The sequence below is a fragment of the Aulonocara stuartgranti genome (genome assembly GCF_965226115.1).
Source record: "Aulonocara stuartgranti genome assembly, chromosome: 1".
Taxonomy (NCBI): Eukaryota; Metazoa; Chordata; class Actinopteri; order Cichliformes; family Cichlidae; genus Aulonocara; species Aulonocara stuartgranti.
This window is the reverse complement of record NC_138939.1, coordinates 6,492,501-6,508,567: the sequence shown is the minus strand read 5'-3', so window position 1 is coordinate 6,508,567 and position 16,067 is coordinate 6,492,501. Positions and strand designations below refer to the sequence as shown.

At 39.9% G+C, this 16,067-nt stretch overlaps 1 protein-coding gene and 1 long non-coding RNA gene across 3 annotated transcripts; one reads left to right on the top strand and one right to left on the bottom strand.

The window, feature by feature from the left end:
- Positions 1-4,226: 4,226 nt before the first annotated feature.
- On the bottom strand, positions 4,227-8,972 carry LOC309688299. The gene is made up of 4 exons (XR_014271039.1): positions 8,944-8,972; positions 5,276-5,394; positions 5,094-5,177; positions 4,227-4,524 (listed from the first exon to the last, which is right to left on the bottom strand). It is a non-coding gene; the product is annotated as an uncharacterized lncRNA (long non-coding RNA).
- Positions 8,749-15,421, top strand: LOC309688197 (COUP transcription factor 2-like). 2 transcript variants are annotated; one of them, XM_082503744.1, is made up of 3 exons: positions 8,749-9,920; positions 11,134-11,658; positions 13,681-15,421. In XM_082503744.1, the coding sequence occupies exons 1-3, from the start codon at positions 9,422-9,424 to the stop codon at positions 13,953-13,955; spliced, it is 1,299 nt and encodes a 432-aa protein (XP_082359870.1). In that variant the 5' UTR covers positions 8,749-9,421; the 3' UTR covers positions 13,956-15,421. The 2 variants fall into 2 exon arrangements, with proteins under 2 accessions (XP_082359870.1, XP_082359869.1); XM_082503743.1 differs by having other exon boundaries at positions 8,749-9,950.
- Positions 15,422-16,067: the final 646 nt, after the last annotated feature.

Below are 16,067 nucleotides of genomic sequence, written 5' to 3'. Positions count from 1 at the left end.
TTGTAATACGAACTTGTCTGATGAGTTAGCAAAGGATTATTAATTAATAACACTTACAGCTAATTTAGAATCAACAATTGCCTAGCATGAATGTTTTCGGACTGTATGAGGAAACACTGGCAGGCACAGGGAGAGCATGCAAACTCCACACATAAGGGCTACAGAACGGTATGAGCTGTTAACTTTCTTATTCAGTGTGAGAGTGGTGGTGCACCAGCATGCCGCCACTTAATCCAGCCAGAGATATTGCACTTATTAAAAGATGCCTTGACTGAGAATTCACTACAGCAATGCTAGCAGCTCTTTTAGACTTCAAGGTTTTCTTTAAGATGTCAACCCTGCAGAAATGGTGTCTTTATTTTAAGCACAAATAATGATCTTCTGTGCAGACATTCCATAAGTAGAATTTTTTTCTTTTTTGTTATTTGAAAGAAAAGAAAAGAAACGTCTGAAGGCATATTTTCCCCACTGGCTGATGGAAACGTTGTATTCTTCAGGTCATGTGGTCTTTGAACAGATATTGTTCAGGGGTGAACTGATAAAAGAAAACTTCATGGACATACATCTAATAGTTGTTGAGGAATTCCTTTTGAACAAAAGCAGTGGTAGATTTATCCATGTGTAAACTAAATATGGTTACTGAAACAGAAAGAGCCACATTGCTATGATGCTACAGCAGTGGTCTAAAGATTGAGCATTGTTGTGGTGCTGGTTTCCAGCCTGGCCCATGATAAATCTAATTTATCATATTATGATTAAAAACATAGAAGTGATTTTTTTTTAGCACTGTTAATTGGATGAAAAATAAGCAATGCTCTATAAACATGCAGCCTGTGAAGAGAACACGTTTGTATTGTTTAAATGTCACAAATAGAATGTTGCTAAAGGCAGCACTAGATAATGATGCAGCATACAAGATATGTATTTTTTTATTCACTCTTCTCACACGCAGACAAAATGATGTAGTTTGTTACATTGCATGTAACGCTATTCTTGTGATAAAGGGCTATTCACTCGGTCAGTGCTTGATCAGCTGGGGTTAAAGGTTACATTTTCTTTTCCCATCTAAATGCACTGACGGAAGAAGATAAATCCTGACATCAGTTTAATCGAAATGTGCTGGTGCTTTGCCATGATCTAATTTCCTTTCATCCAAGCCCTCTGGTTATCCACAGGCATCTCGCCGCGCTACAGCAGCCAGTGGAGATAATAGCCGGGGTTATGGATTGACCGGTGAATCATCTTGTACTGCTGCTGTGAGCGAGCCAGGTACGTGTTCGGGGCCAGGTTGCTGCGTTGCTTTTATGCGAGAGCCTGGGCTGAGAGCTCTCCTGTTTCTCGAGTGCAGACGAGGTCTCGCCAGGGCCACGGTGCAGTGAAATGGAAAGCATGCCATTCCCTGTTCCGCTTGATGCCGTGTGACTGTGAGAGGTTGTGTCATGTTCCTTGGCTATTGACTCAATGACTTGGGACTTCACGACAAAAGCCTGAACCCGTGCGGGCTCTCTGCGTGCTGACAGAGAAATGTGTCTTCCACTTGTCTTCACATTGACCTGCGGACTCTGCAAGACTGACGTGTCCACGTCCCCAAAGTCTCAGCTCCTGAACCTAAAAAATAACCTTTCCACGACCTCGCCTGTCTCTCATGCTCTGTTAGCCTTGGGTCTGGCTGCCATCGAAACAATTCAGTGAACTGGTGTTTTTTTCCCTGATACAGCTATGGATTACCTGTCTGCGGCAGCTTCCGCTACATGGATGACATGGTTGAGAATTCACCCTTATGTGAATCATATTATTCTCTGTCACAGTGGGTTGAAAAGTCAAAGCACAGAGTAAGCATAAGCCATTAGCTGGTACTCAAATGACAGCACACAGAGCCAGACCTTCAAGGCTGCCTCTGCCCTGGGGTTCATCCAAGAGACAAAAATCACCATATGTCCTTCGTTTGTTGGAAGAATTAGGAGATGTGGGCTTGCAACTGTGCTCGTAAATGATGATGAATTCTTTTTACATTGTATGCAAAGAGAACATTCTGCATATCTGACTAATGCCTTGTCCAGTGACGTGGCTCAGACAGCTGACCTGATTTATTGCAAGGTTTCCTGCATTGTTAAAAAACAATCTCTGACTCAATGACAGAGGCCCAATTAGGGCCATTCCTTTGATGCAGAAAAGGTCCATATACAAAAGAGACTCTGAATTGCAAATCCAGTTGTAGCCCGTCCTTGCTTTCCCCTAATCTAATAATGTGATCCATCATTTCTACGGCGACAGCTCTACAGCCCAGGCATAGGACAGAATCCCACAGAGGATTAGTAAGATGTTTGAATATCCATATATTTAGCCCTATTTAGAGAGAAAAAATGCATATTTAGAATAATGCACTGGGCTATTCTTTTACATTTCACCCAATTATACCTCACGAGATACTTCAATTTCATTTTTCCAGATTTAACTGTTACTGGTTGTTGGTAACCTTCTAAAAAGCACTTGACATCCATATACCTTCAAGACTCAAGGTTTTTTTTTGTCGACTAAAAAAAGAGGCCCGTTTCCTGCTCAGTGGTGGCGCTGTTGTTTGAGGGATGGCTCTGTTGCAGAATCATCCATTACCCTGATGAGCTCGCAGCCCCAGAGCTATGACAGCACAGCCACACGATGAGCGAGACAGCCGACTGCCACTATTTGTTCCACTAAAGCATTCATCACACTAATTACCCATGGTGCCAAACAGCTCCAGCAGCCCAGTGAAGCTTTGGCTGCTCGTTTGGAGACGAGGTGAGGTAGGGAAACCTCAGATGAGTCTAAACAGGAGGCTGTCCTCTTTTTTCTGGCTTTCCTGCACATAATTAACTTGGCACACCAGCAACTTGACAAATTGGAATGATGAATCTGGCCTCTATGAATAGATACAAATACATGATCAATCAAAATACCGGACAGTGTTCTCAGTCTGAGGAAATGTGGTGCTGTGAAGGACAAAAGAAATGTCTTTGCTGTGAATGACATTTGGTCTTCTGGTAGAAAAGTGAGAGGGAGGGTTTGTGTCTGGTGTGTTTGAGCTGCGAAAATGTAGAAGCAAGTCAGTGCTAAGTGGGTGGTGGAGAAAAAAGTGGTTGCAAAATCTCACCATTTCACAATTCAAGTGCCAATTTAAAAAAAAAAAAAAACATTATACTTTATCCAATTTTCAATACATAATGCCTTTTTTCTAAAGGACTACACTTTCAGCCTGCTTTCGATAACTTTTCCTTCGATGCAGACAGATGCAAAAGCACAGTCTCTCTGAATTATAGTCATGTATGCCACCTGACCTTGGAAAGTACCAAGAAAGACTCTTTGGTTTCTTTAAATTTCTGTCTCATTCACACTTAGCCCCCAACTGTCCATGTCCCTTCTGGCCTTCACACTGCCGTCTGAACTAATGTAGCATCCAGTACATCAAAACATCCCAGCATTACCTCCCCGCAGTGGCCACAGATCAACTGATCAAGCACAAAGAAACTTCCTAGAGACAGCAAATCCTCCCAGCCTGCCTCACAGCTGCATTTTAAGAATATCACTGCATCTCACTAACTAGGGCAAGAAAAACCACCAGCATAAATGACACATGGCCAGCCACATGACAGCTGTTAAAACACTCAACTAATTCTTTGATGCCATGTTGAAAAAAAAAAAAGCCTGTCATGAAAAGTGAGTGTGTTTGAAACTCTTCATTTCCTGATAAATAATAATAATAATAATAATAATAATAAAATCACACCTGTAATATTTTTTGCATTGTTTGTTATGTTAATCATAAATATTGCTCTCTATATATTTGTATTCTTAACTTCACTATTTATTGTTAGTTACTGTGATTCAGCTTCTTGTACATTACAGTTAAAAACTATAGTAATTACTCATTAACACAGATGTTTTCTGATGTAAACTGACTAAAAGATTACTGACGACACTGTTATGGTCAGTCACAATTTTAACTGTATATAACGTTGACTTGTGCATATAAAACTATGGGGTAAATAAAGTCAGAAGTAAAAAAGTAAATGCGCAATTTGATCACATTGCTAAAGGAGCATCTCAGAAATGTGTAGATCCAGAACTAGATCAAGCTCTATAAATGAATCACTTCTAAGTTGAGCTGAACCTCACCTCTGGTAAAGTCTTCCTCAAGATCAGTACCAAACTTTTAAACAAAGCTGTTAATAAACAAACGAAAGCAATCCTATGTCCTAAGGTAACTAAAAGCACTGTTAACCACAAGTGGCAGCCCTTTCAGACTGCCACTGATTAACCCATGAACTGAATGTGATATGATTTGCTAAATTAGGCTAAAGAAAAATCTAAGATGCACAAATAATAATAAAAATGCACAAAAAAATCACACTTAAGTATATTATCTTAAAGTAAAGTTTGAATTATGTCTTTATCCTCTTCCATTCCACTTAATTAACCACTTAGTGCCTCCACCCGGACGGTAAGGTGTGCACAGCGCCCCCCTGGGAATTTATTTGGCCTTAACACCTGAAAAACAAAACACAACAATGTAAGAAACTCATCATGTTATTGCCCTCATTATCCATGACTTTAGAGACTGGACAATAAAAATATTTTGTAATGGCATAAACAAACCTGTCAAACTAATTATGCGATCCTTTCATTCGAAAGACCTCTATCAGCATCAACTGAAAGGCTACCAGCAAATATGCCTCAAATTTTGCACTTAAATATTAAAATACTGCAAAATGTTACAATAATAATACAGTCATCTTTAGTTCTCTTATGCATAAACAGGTCAGAAATGTGTGCAGTCCACATTAAAAGGTTTGACTAAAGCATATGTCTTGTTTAAAATGTTATCTTATTTGATCAGTTTCAAAACTGTTTACAGTTCAAAGCTGAGTTGAGTTGATTCTATCATTTACAAAGCAATGTGGGTTAATCTCATACGAGATAATGAGTGCTAGTCTGAGTGAGGTCAAAGGTTAAGTAGGATTTTGTACAATTCCTAATGAGGATCCCAACATTTCGCCAGGATGAATCTGTTCATGAGTGAGACGAGCGTTAGCGGTGCGTTATAACTGCACACTGACCTGTAGCACAAAGTGTCTCTCAAGCGTGAAATCCACCTCATGAAGAATTCTGCAGTTGGCCTGAAGGAGTCAGAGGTCAGCTGTCTGGGGTTAATAAAAGGTGAGAGATGGTTCAGCGGTCACAGGTGAAGCAAAAGCTGTGCCGTGTTAATCTAACTCACTAACTATTGTTGCTCTCTGACCAGGATGTGAACCGGCTAAAGAGCCGGCTAAAGAGCCTAAGAGGTACCAGCTTTGTTTCAGTGGCTGCCAAGGTTCACAGCAGGGTGACAATCTACAGGCTCTCTTTACTGTCCAGCATCTATTACCAGAGACATAAACATGAAAAGGTTTTAGTCACTAGTTACTGTAAAAATTACAATTGCTATAAATGATAATGTAAGATACTGATTTTAATATTAATTGTTGCTCCGGTTCAACAATCTGTAGCAGAAACTTCCTTGTTCTTTAACTGTAAAATGCATGAAAATCAACTTTTGCTCATTTTTTAAATGTCTTGTTTTAATAAGTAAAACTTTGTTGTTAACACTTCTTATTATAGTTTAATTTAACATGTAAAATTCAGTAAATGTCTAGTGTACATCTGCTTATTCACAGAAACTTGATTCCCACTGTATTCAGGTTAAAAACTCTAGAAATTTTATTCAAGATGAAGTTGTTCTGTGTGTCAGAAAAGTTGGATGTATTCTCAAAAATAAAATTTAAAGCAAACTAATTGTGACAGGCTTGCACTTTAGACACTTCCCACACAATTGCAGTCAGAAGAGTCACGGGGATCATATTCTCTGTATTCTCCGGAGCTTACTGTGATTTTTTGGTGTTAATTGTTTTTTTTTAACAAAAGCACATTGAGCTTATTTTGCAAGATTGTAAGTAAGTTATCAGATATAAAATTCTAGGTTGTTGATAAGTTTGATAAATATAAGGTTGAAACTTGTGTAACTGGATTAGGTTTCTTTTCAGAAAAATCTGGTTAGACACAAACTGTGATTAATTCTTCATTAGTATTTAAACAATCGAAATATCACAGGGATATAGGGACTATCCTTTGAAATAAAAGTGGATGCACATTTATTCCACATAATTAAATAACTGGTAGAAGCTAGATGTAATAATTAATTTGCTTTCCGCTCACAAAATGGCAAATGTTTCTTTCTTTTCCAGAAATCATGCTAATGCTCATGTATATTTCACTTTTGAACTTAGGACTGGTTATATGCTGACCATAACCTTTTCTCCACATGCACAATCCCTTTGTTTTTATTTTATTCTGATTATTTTTTTAAAATATTGATGTATTTTGCCTCGCCCAACCACATCCAGACACTACACATTTCACTTTGCTGTGGGTACAGTTCAGATATTGAGTTGTTATTTTGCAGGTAAATTGGACAATTTGATTTGCAATGGTTTGTTTCTACATCATGGCCTCTGGGTCAGGTCATGACATTTCGGAATCTGCACACTTACACACAGTCACTGCTAAAACACAAACAGAAGACATCCACTGCAGGATCTGAAAGGCTACTGTGCACTTTTAGCTCACAACCATTAATCTTGTTACCGTAATGACTTTACACCACACCCATTCACTGCCAAAGCTGAGAATACTACCGGATATTCCTAGAAGACTATAATGTGTGCTTTTCTAAAAGCTCTTTTGGTCAAGTAATTCCTTGACAATACGCTTCATCATATTACCTGCTGAACGTAGTTTTCTCATGTCATATAAACTCATCAACCACCTTCACACTATATTTTTTTCAGATTTTAGCTTGACCAATGTTTGTCATGTTCAGAATTATAAGAGCAAATTTTCAGTAAAGTGACATCAAGCTTGCATTAGAAACATTCTGCAGATTTCTGAGCAGGAAGCCAGAGCTGCCTCCCACTGCACTGCAAACAGTCATATCCTGGTGGTTTTGCCCTGTTGGACTCTTTCAGCCCACACAGCAGGTCTCTCCTGGCCAAACTCTCCCTCATTTTGTTTCCAATTAGCTCGCTTTCAGCTCCCCCACTGGTGATAAGTCTTAAAGGGCACCAGATCACCAAAAACAGGAGGGATTTATCATCTGTAAACTCCTAAATCTGTGATTAATATTAACCGGACCCATCATGAGGGAGAGCGGGGGAGGGGAGAGGTCAGTGAAATAAACAGTGTGAAGGAATGCATCATCCACATTCAGTGTGGTAAACACTTTAGCCTTGACCTTCCACTGCTGATTGGTATTGGACATCAGCCGTGTGTTTTGTTAGCAGGCGGGGCAAGGCTTGTTTTGTGTGCGAGCAGTCGCTGGATGACTGCAGCTCTGGCCGTCTGGAAGAACGTGACAGCACACTCAGCCTCAGGACTCATGGAGCATGAGTCAACAGTGAAATGGCCATACAGACATTTTTACATGGCACTGACTTGCCATCAAAGACATCCATGGACATCAGACTGATTCCATTTGAGAAATCCACAACAAATGAAAAGAATGGTTGTGCTACACGTAAATACACCAAAATCAAACAATGGAACTGTATGGAGACACACAGCAACACTGAGTTTAATACCATAATCAAAGTCACCAAATCTACTCTGAAAAATGCAGTAGCTTTATGGATATCAAGTAGCGTATGCGCCAATGCAGCTGCTCTGAGTGAAATTCAATAGATCATGAACATGAGAGACAGAAAGGGCAGAGGCGCATGTGAAGGTGTCATCTCTTCAGCTAGACATGTAGCCACTCTTGTATATATTTAATTCCCATATATCTTTGTATTATTGCTATTTGAGGAGGGATAACATCAGTTTATTTATTCGGTTTGTTTAATTTATATTTAGAATAGATTTTACAGCCTGTGCTAAAATAATAATTTTTGTGTGTTTATACTGAGCATTTCACAACAATCTTTTTACAGTAAATCTGCACTGGAAGTGAGGATGTTTGGCAAGTTTACTGATGAAAGCTAAAAGTCCAATATGTATCTCACCCATACATAAACTAACTTGTAAACGTTCTCTCTCAAGAAAGAAAGAAAGAAAAAAAGAAAAGGTTTTAGTAATTTCTAAAAATGTCTTCTTATCTGATTAGTCATTTGGTGTGAGTGGATGATTACGTGATTACAAAGTCCACAAAGTGACTGCAGCTAAGACAGGGCAGAGGAGAGGTGCATTAAATGTATTGTTTATAAAAGAAATGTATAAAATCTATCTCTTTTTGTGAGTGAAGTGGATCTAAAAAAGGGAATTTTTCTGCGTAATTTACTGACGACACTAGGTGGCATCAAATAACTGCATTTAGAATCTGAATTGGCCCCTTCGGGGTCTTCGCGGGCAGAAGCAGTCTCTTTATGTACCAGTATAACATGAGTACTCATAATATACATTATGGGTGATATGATGCAAACTGTGGTTTGACCGATTCACGGCAAGTAAGTAGTCATAGTGCAAAAAACAAAATAAAAAAAACAAACAGAAAAAACCCGTTCGTGTGCGCACACATGAGAGAGAGAGAGAGAGAGAGAGAGAGAGAGAGAGAGAGAGAGAGAGAGAGCGAGCGATTGGACAAGGAGGGAAAGCAGAAAACATAACAGGGAGGATGTGAACTCCTTCCCTCTTTAAAGTCAGCTGAACCCCCGCACTGCTGCTCCGAGACCAGCTTCTCCACGCGTTAACTCCGCCCCAAACCCGCGTCACCGATTCACAGCCGGTGACGTGCGGGCGCATCACTCTCCTCCTCCGTCCCGGAGCAAAGCATCGTCAAAATCAACATCCATCACTCCCCCTCTTTGACTCTCTCTCTCTCTCTCTCTCTCTCTCTCTCTCTCTCTCTCTCCCTGATGTCTTTTTAATGTAACTTCTTACTGATCGGGAGAGCAGGGAGCGTCTGGAAAGCCTGGTCGCGTGACTCCATCCCTAATGAAGGATCTGCTCGCACGGCATTCTGTTTAAAGCTGGACACACAGAACAGAAAGGATCAGATTGTATATTTTGGGGATAACGTTTCCTCCCTGTGTGGATGGCTCCGTCTTTATTTCCCCCCCTCTGTGGATGCTATAGCGCACTATGACGGTTTGAATGAAGCTGTCTTTTTGGATTTTGTCCGCGCCAGCAGCTGCTTCTGGGTGACTGCTCAATCTTCACTTGTGAACTCGTTTTAATTTTCTGCCGTTATCCTATGAGCTCGCTTTTATTTATTTTATTTGAAATTGTATTTCGTTTCGTCAAACAATGCCGCAGTTTCCCATGACTGTGTATTAGCTATTGATGCCGACAGTACGTGTGAGTTAATTATCGCGTAAAAACGAAGTTGGGCGCAAAAAAAGTTTTGGAGAAAGTCGAAATGGCGATGGTAGCGTGGAGAAACACCGAGGCGGTCGGGGACTCTCAGGGGACTCTTTCCTCCCCGGTGTCTCAGGTTGCACCTCTGTCTCTGCCCGGAGAGCTGACGGGACACATGAACCCGGCGCCTTCTCTGGAAATACCCCAAACAGCAGCTGCACCTCAGGGAGCACCGCCGTCCAATCCGTCCGGCAACACCGTCGCGACCACCACCAACAATAACAACAGCACCTCCTCTTCCTCCTCCTCCTCCTCCTTGTCCATGGACAAACAGCAGAGCCAGCAGATCGAGTGCATCGTGTGCGGGGATAAATCCAGCGGGAAGCACTATGGACAGTTCACATGCGAAGGATGTAAGAGCTTCTTTAAACGCAGCGTCAGGAGAAACCTGAACTACACCTGCAGGGCCAACAGGAACTGTCCCATAGACCAGCACCACCGCAACCAGTGCCAGTACTGTCGCCTCAAGAAATGCCTCAAAGTCGGCATGAGGAGAGAAGGTACGCGCTGGCATCAAACTGTTATTACTGGTACTATCACATCCATAACACTTTCACATGCAGCACTCTTTTATGTTTGAACGCATATCTGCCCCATATCTAGTTGTGTGGATGCTACATATGTGTAGCCTAGCTTATGTTTACATATTTCTTTGTGGACCCAGGAGCCTTACCATCGCCACATGTTGCCTTTGTTTGACACTAGGGATATTTTATTCATTTAATAATGTCTATATATTTTTTTTTAAAATACGCGGTGTATAATTATTTATTTTGTCTCGGGTACTATAGCTTTATATTGTGTAGACCTCAGTGTGTAATATTACACATTATTACAGATGTTCCCGCTAGCATCCTGTAGCATGTTAGGTGCACTATTGTTGCTCCCCTTCCGCTTTATGTCCATCATCCCCGGTGAGTGTGAGTCTGCAGAAGCTTTAAATGTCAGGAGTTCACATTCGGCAGTAGATATATTTAACTTTAGTTTCAGTGCCTTTTTTTCGTTTAAATTGTAGCCATAAAAATGTAAAATACATTTTTAAATGATGTGCTCGTGCGGACCATGTGTGTCTGCTCTTATTCATTATGCATGCTTTTCATATACAGCACTAGGCCCAGACCGCAGCCTACACTAGTCTACTAAGAGTCTGCTTTGTTGTCTAAATGTGAAAGTTTATTAAAGTTTAGGCTATTAGAGATTTCACAGCCAAAAAATAAATAATTAAGTTACAATAAGCCTACTCACTTGATGATATTAGAGAGCATTAACTGAAAACGGAATCTGGGCTGTGAACTGGAGCAATTATACATTTGAAACAAAAAAAATGCAACGCTACTGAATACCCAGAAACACGCTGAGAAAAAGAAAAGAGGGGGGGAAAGGAAAAAAAATCTCACACGCCATTATCTGCAGGTTGTGCTCTAGATCTCCCAACACCGAGCTGAATGTGACATTTCTTTCCAGGAGCTGTCCACAACACTTATCCATGTCCACTTCTGAAGAGCCAGCCAACCATAAGCTAGCTCACTACTGACATTAGAAAGGAATCCCAGCCTAATCTGACTAAAATAAGCGCGAGGTTTTAATTCACATATGCTGTTGTAAATGACGTCCCGTGCGTGATGTATAGTTTTAGGGTTCTTTAAATGTCATCTTCGTTGTTTTAATCGCCTTCTAGCGTGATGTGGCATTTCTGCCGTTTCTTTCTTCCAGCTGTCCAGAGAGGCAGAATACCAACCCAGTCATATCACGGCCAGTTTGCTCTGACAAACGGGGATCCTCTGCAGTGCCACTCCTATCTGTCGGGGTACATCTCTCTGCTGCTGCGGGCCGAACCCTACCCGACCTCCAGGTTTGGCTCTCAGTGCCTGCAGAACAACAACATCCTGGGCATTGAGAACATCTGCGAGCTGGCGGCTCGGATGCTCTTCAGCGCTGTGGAGTGGGCCCGCAACATCCCTTTTTTCCCGGACCTGCAGGTGCCGGACCAGGTGGCCCTTCTTCGCCTCACCTGGAGCGAACTGTTCGTCCTGAACGCCGCCCAGTGCTCCATGCCCGTCCACGCCGCCCCGCTACTGGCCGCTGCTGGTCTCCACGCATCCCCAATGTCTGCTGACCGGGTGGTGGCCTTCATGGACCACATCCGGGTCTTCCAGGAGCAGGTGGAGAAGCTGAAGGTGCTGCACGTGGATTCGGCGGAGTACAGCTGCATTAAGGCCATCGTGCTGTTCACCACAGGTAAACTTTACCTTTTCACCCCCACACACGCTGTGGCTGACATTTTAGCGAAATCACGCAAGCTTAAAATCTAAGGAGAATTGTGCCGCCACCATCACGAAGAAAACAACCGCTATCAAAATTAAAATCCTAATTTAATTAAATAAATTATTTTCCAAATGTAGCGAAAACAAAATTAATGCGAGCGGACGAGAACGTTACTTAAAAATCGCCCGAAAAACGTAGGAATAAATATTTCCAAAAAAACGACAGAAAATCTTATAAAAATAATTTTACAGATTTTTTTATTGCTCGTGGCATAATAGTTTGCATAACACTCGGTAACTGTGCGTTCGGGGTTGGGGAGGGGGGCTAAAAAGAAAAATCAATAATTTGTATTAAAACTCTGAAACACCTTAAAAGCAAAATCTATATAAAATAATTCTTTTGCAGATTTTAGTATGATCATAAGTCTGATGATCCTCTGATATCGTTATAAACGGTCATTAAAAAAGGAATACAAATCATATATGTTGGATTTGCTCTAGAAAAGTACTCCCTTTAAACCTGAGCCAGCTGCTTTACCTCTGATAGAATTCATAGTGAACTTAAGTGACCTCATACAGTTGTCAGATCTTGAAGCAACAGTTTATCTGCATTAAAATAATACTGAAGAGGAAGTGTGAGTGAGTGAGTTTGATGGTCTTAAAACGGCATCAAATCCTTACAGCCCTTAAAATATGAAATACTCTGCCTGAATAGGTTATGCAAATGGGTTTGAGTTAAACATTTGACAGCATCTATATTCCACTGCTGCTTCACATAAAAGGTGCCTCAGCAGAGTGATTTATTACATACATACATATATATATATATATATATATATATATATATATTAATTTCAAGTGAAAAAAACTTGTTTTCAGGCTTAAAATTTAGAGGGTTTTTTTTATTTTAAAAAGAAAATTTTTATATTTAAATCTTGCCACTGTTTTAAAAACGATCATAGCATGTAAATGTAACTGCATAATACATTTTATTCTTTAAATCTTTAAATTTGAAAATATCTTCATAAAGAAGCTTTTTTTGTACTGTTCATAAAGCAATGGGAACTATTAGTTGACTTTGCAATGCAAAATGTATGCCAGTTTCTTCACAGCCTTTTAGATGACAGAGGGATGTTTGGTTGTTAGATTGTGAGTGGGTTCAAAAAGACAAGTAGCAGCAGAGTAAAAAAATAAACAAAGAAGGTTTCCTATTGGTCTATTTTAGTCCCCGTGAGCATGTGAGCACATGTGAGCACGTGCCTTTTAAACTGGGACAGTCCTGCTTTAACCCCTGTTTCCAGCCGGCCTGCAGTTTTACAGTACAGACAGAAGAGTCTGGTGTGCGTTGAAATGCAAATGACTCAGAGCAATCAATGCTCTTGCCGTGCTTCCTTCCTTTTGTCTGGGCCCTGAGTATTCTTTTTTTTTTGATTGGATGAGAGCAGTGGCACCATTGTTGATCCCAGATGGCATCAGATTGACAAACCTCAACTATTTGCCTATACGTTTTATTTTCAACCTGCCACTGCGCTCTTACAGTATCCAATTTTACATTTTTAAACCTCTACATTTACCCAACCATGTCTGACTAACTAGTTTATTGGGTGTTCTGTGTTTATGGTTGATGGTTCTGATACCATCTTAGTGAGGTTCACTCAAATCTGTTTACAAAGTAATAAAATATTTAAATGCATCCACTAATATTTGGCATTCTGCTGCCCTGACCTCTTCTTTAATGTCTTACCCAGGGATTTAAATAATATCTGTAAATAGTAATACCTACAGATTTTTGTTTTTTCTGGTGCTTTTTTGACTTTCGATCACTGTAACTTTTCATCTAACTCCACATTCAGACTGTACCATCGCGAGTTTTGGTGATTTTGTATTAACACTGAATAAACGTGAAACTGAAGTATTTTTCAGATGCCCAGTTGAACCACTGGTCCTGACCTCTTCTCTTCTGCCTATTTGTTTCTGTGTTACATTCTCTCTGTAGATGCTTGTGGTCTATCAGATGTGGCCCATGTGGAGGGTCTCCAGGAGAAATCGCAGTGTGCTTTAGAAGAGTATGTGAGGAGCCAGTATCCCAACCAGCCTAACAGGTTTGGGAAGCTGCTGCTTCGCTTGCCTTCCCTCCGCAGCGTCTCTTCTTCTGTCATAGAGCAGCTTTTCTTCGTCCGTCTGGTGGGGAAAACACCCATAGAAACTCTGATAAGGGACATGCTGCTTTCTGGTAGCAGCTTCAACTGGCCTTACATGGCTATTCAATAGAGAATAAAAGCTGCTGTGGTGCTACTAAGGTCAGGAAGGGTCCCACTTTTCAAATCAAGTCATTTCAAATAGTAAAATCTCTGTTGATTTAAACAAGAGAAAAAACTGCCAGTGGAATTAAATTCTCTAAAGTATCTTAAGGGTAAAAATGTAATTTAATTTGCTTTTTTCATCATACCGGAGGTATTAGCTGCCTTATTTTCCATTATGCCACTTTTAGAGGGGTCCATAAAATACAGGAAATCTACCAATGACGAAATGATCTGACCGCACTGGCAGAAATTTTCACTTGTTTAAAGGGAACTAATGTCAGTAAACGAAATGACTGGTTAAGATGGACATCTTTTTGCAGTGTGGTGACCTCTCACAGTCTATGGTTTTTGGGATAACAAACAATATTTATTGGACCTGTGTGTATATTTATCGTGCTTGTAAATTATGTTTTGGATCCTTTTTGTTTTCTTTTTTTTCCCTTTTTCTTTTTTTTTATGTTTTACATATTTTTACCCCAGCTAGTGAGAAAACTGCAGGGATCGTCTTGTGTTGATCTGTTTTTTGTTGTTGTTGTTGTTGTTGTTTTCATACCTTCCAGACATAGCACTTTGGACTAAAGGAACATTTCAGAAAGATTTAATATGATTGTTTGAAACCCGACTTCTTCTGACTTCAACCTTTTTGCTCGGTTGCATAGAGACAGAAAGGTGAGATTGATGCTTTGTTTTAGTTACTTTGTTTTCTTATTCTGGTTTTCTTATTGACATGCAAAGAATGAGAACAGCAAAAACATTTCAGAACTGCACTTCTCATGCTCAGTGCTCGGTTGCGCCAAGCGTTAGTCATTTCTTCGTTATACTTCTTGGCTAATACGATTATTTCCCTTTTGCCATAATGTTCCAGTTAAATTCTTTAAAATCCTATTTCAAAGCAATTTATCTCTCCCGGATTTTTGTCACACTTCAACTTTTCTGTTTTTTTCCTCATCTGAACTGAGAGGCTAATCATGGCGGTGAGCTGACTGTTGGATAGCTTAATCCAATGTTTTTTATATTTAGAGGGGTTAAAGTCCAAATCATATTCCCGTGACAGGTAAGAAGAACACGAATGACACTACGAGATTAAGGACAAATGCATTACCAAATACTTCTAATGAATTTATGTTTCCTGGACTTTTACACTGACTTCCTCAGAGATTTTAAGAGCACTGGGTCTATAAGAACTACAATCTCTTAATTTCCCAGGCCAAGAAACAAATTTATTTCAGTATAACTCATGCATTAATGAGCCCAGGCCACTTAATGGCACAACAGACCACTGCAGGGTATTGCTGAATTTAGAGTGTATGTGCATGTGTGTGTGTGTGGGTGTGTGTGTGTGTGAGTGTATTTGTGTTTACTTCTTTTTGACAACCACTCTGATGTACTGTGAAAGCATATTGGTTAACATATTGGTACCGTATTAAATTATAACTCAAGATTTATAAATAAAGTGTATTTGCTTTATTTCGTCATTTCAGCTCAACAGTGTTCATGTTTGTCACCTTCCAACAGGAATCAAGTGTGTTTACACAAGGGAGCGCATCCGTTATAATTTTGATTTTTTTGTACTGCAATGGAGTAAGGAAACGTAAGCCAAGTGGAGTCTGTCTGGTGTTCTGGAGCCCATTTCTTACTATAATATTGTCACTAATTGGGCGTTTTAATCAAACTAATTGCTTCCACTGACAGTGATAGCTTTATGTGAATGTCAGGTTGTATTTACATTTGCCTTATTTAACAACCTGCAGGAAAACAGTTAACTTTTCTCCTGCACTTATCTTATATTGGGCTTGATCACTCAGTTTTAACATCTTTACAACTTAAGAAAACACCTAAAGGGAGGGAACAAAGAGTGTCACGTTACATCCTTTTCTTGTAGCTTGCAGCTTGTAGCCTGTAGCTGTGCTTTTTTTTTTTTTTATAACTTATTAATAGTTTTAAATTAACTATTAAGACAAAACCTAGTATGATCTTGTAGTATGGCTGTATCAGTACATCCACACATGCAAAAGAAAACTGTATGATATAAAAACATTTTCTTTTTAGAATACTACAATAAAAGTCTGTCTTCAAATAA

What these genes read in the sequence shown, in the direction of transcription:
- LOC309688197 (XM_082503743.1), top strand. Translation starts at nt 9,422, where the DNA reads ATGGCGATGGTAGCGTGGAGAAACACCGAGGCGGTCGGGGACTCTCAG. An exon ending in GCATCAAACTGTTATTACTG is followed by an intron (nt 9,951 to 11,133) that starts GTACTATCACAT and finishes TCTTTCTTCCAG; the next exon opens with CTGTCCAGAGAGGCAGAATA. An exon ending in CATCGTGCTGTTCACCACAG is followed by an intron (nt 11,659 to 13,680) that starts GTAAACTTTACC and finishes TTCTCTCTGTAG; the next exon opens with ATGCTTGTGGTCTATCAGAT.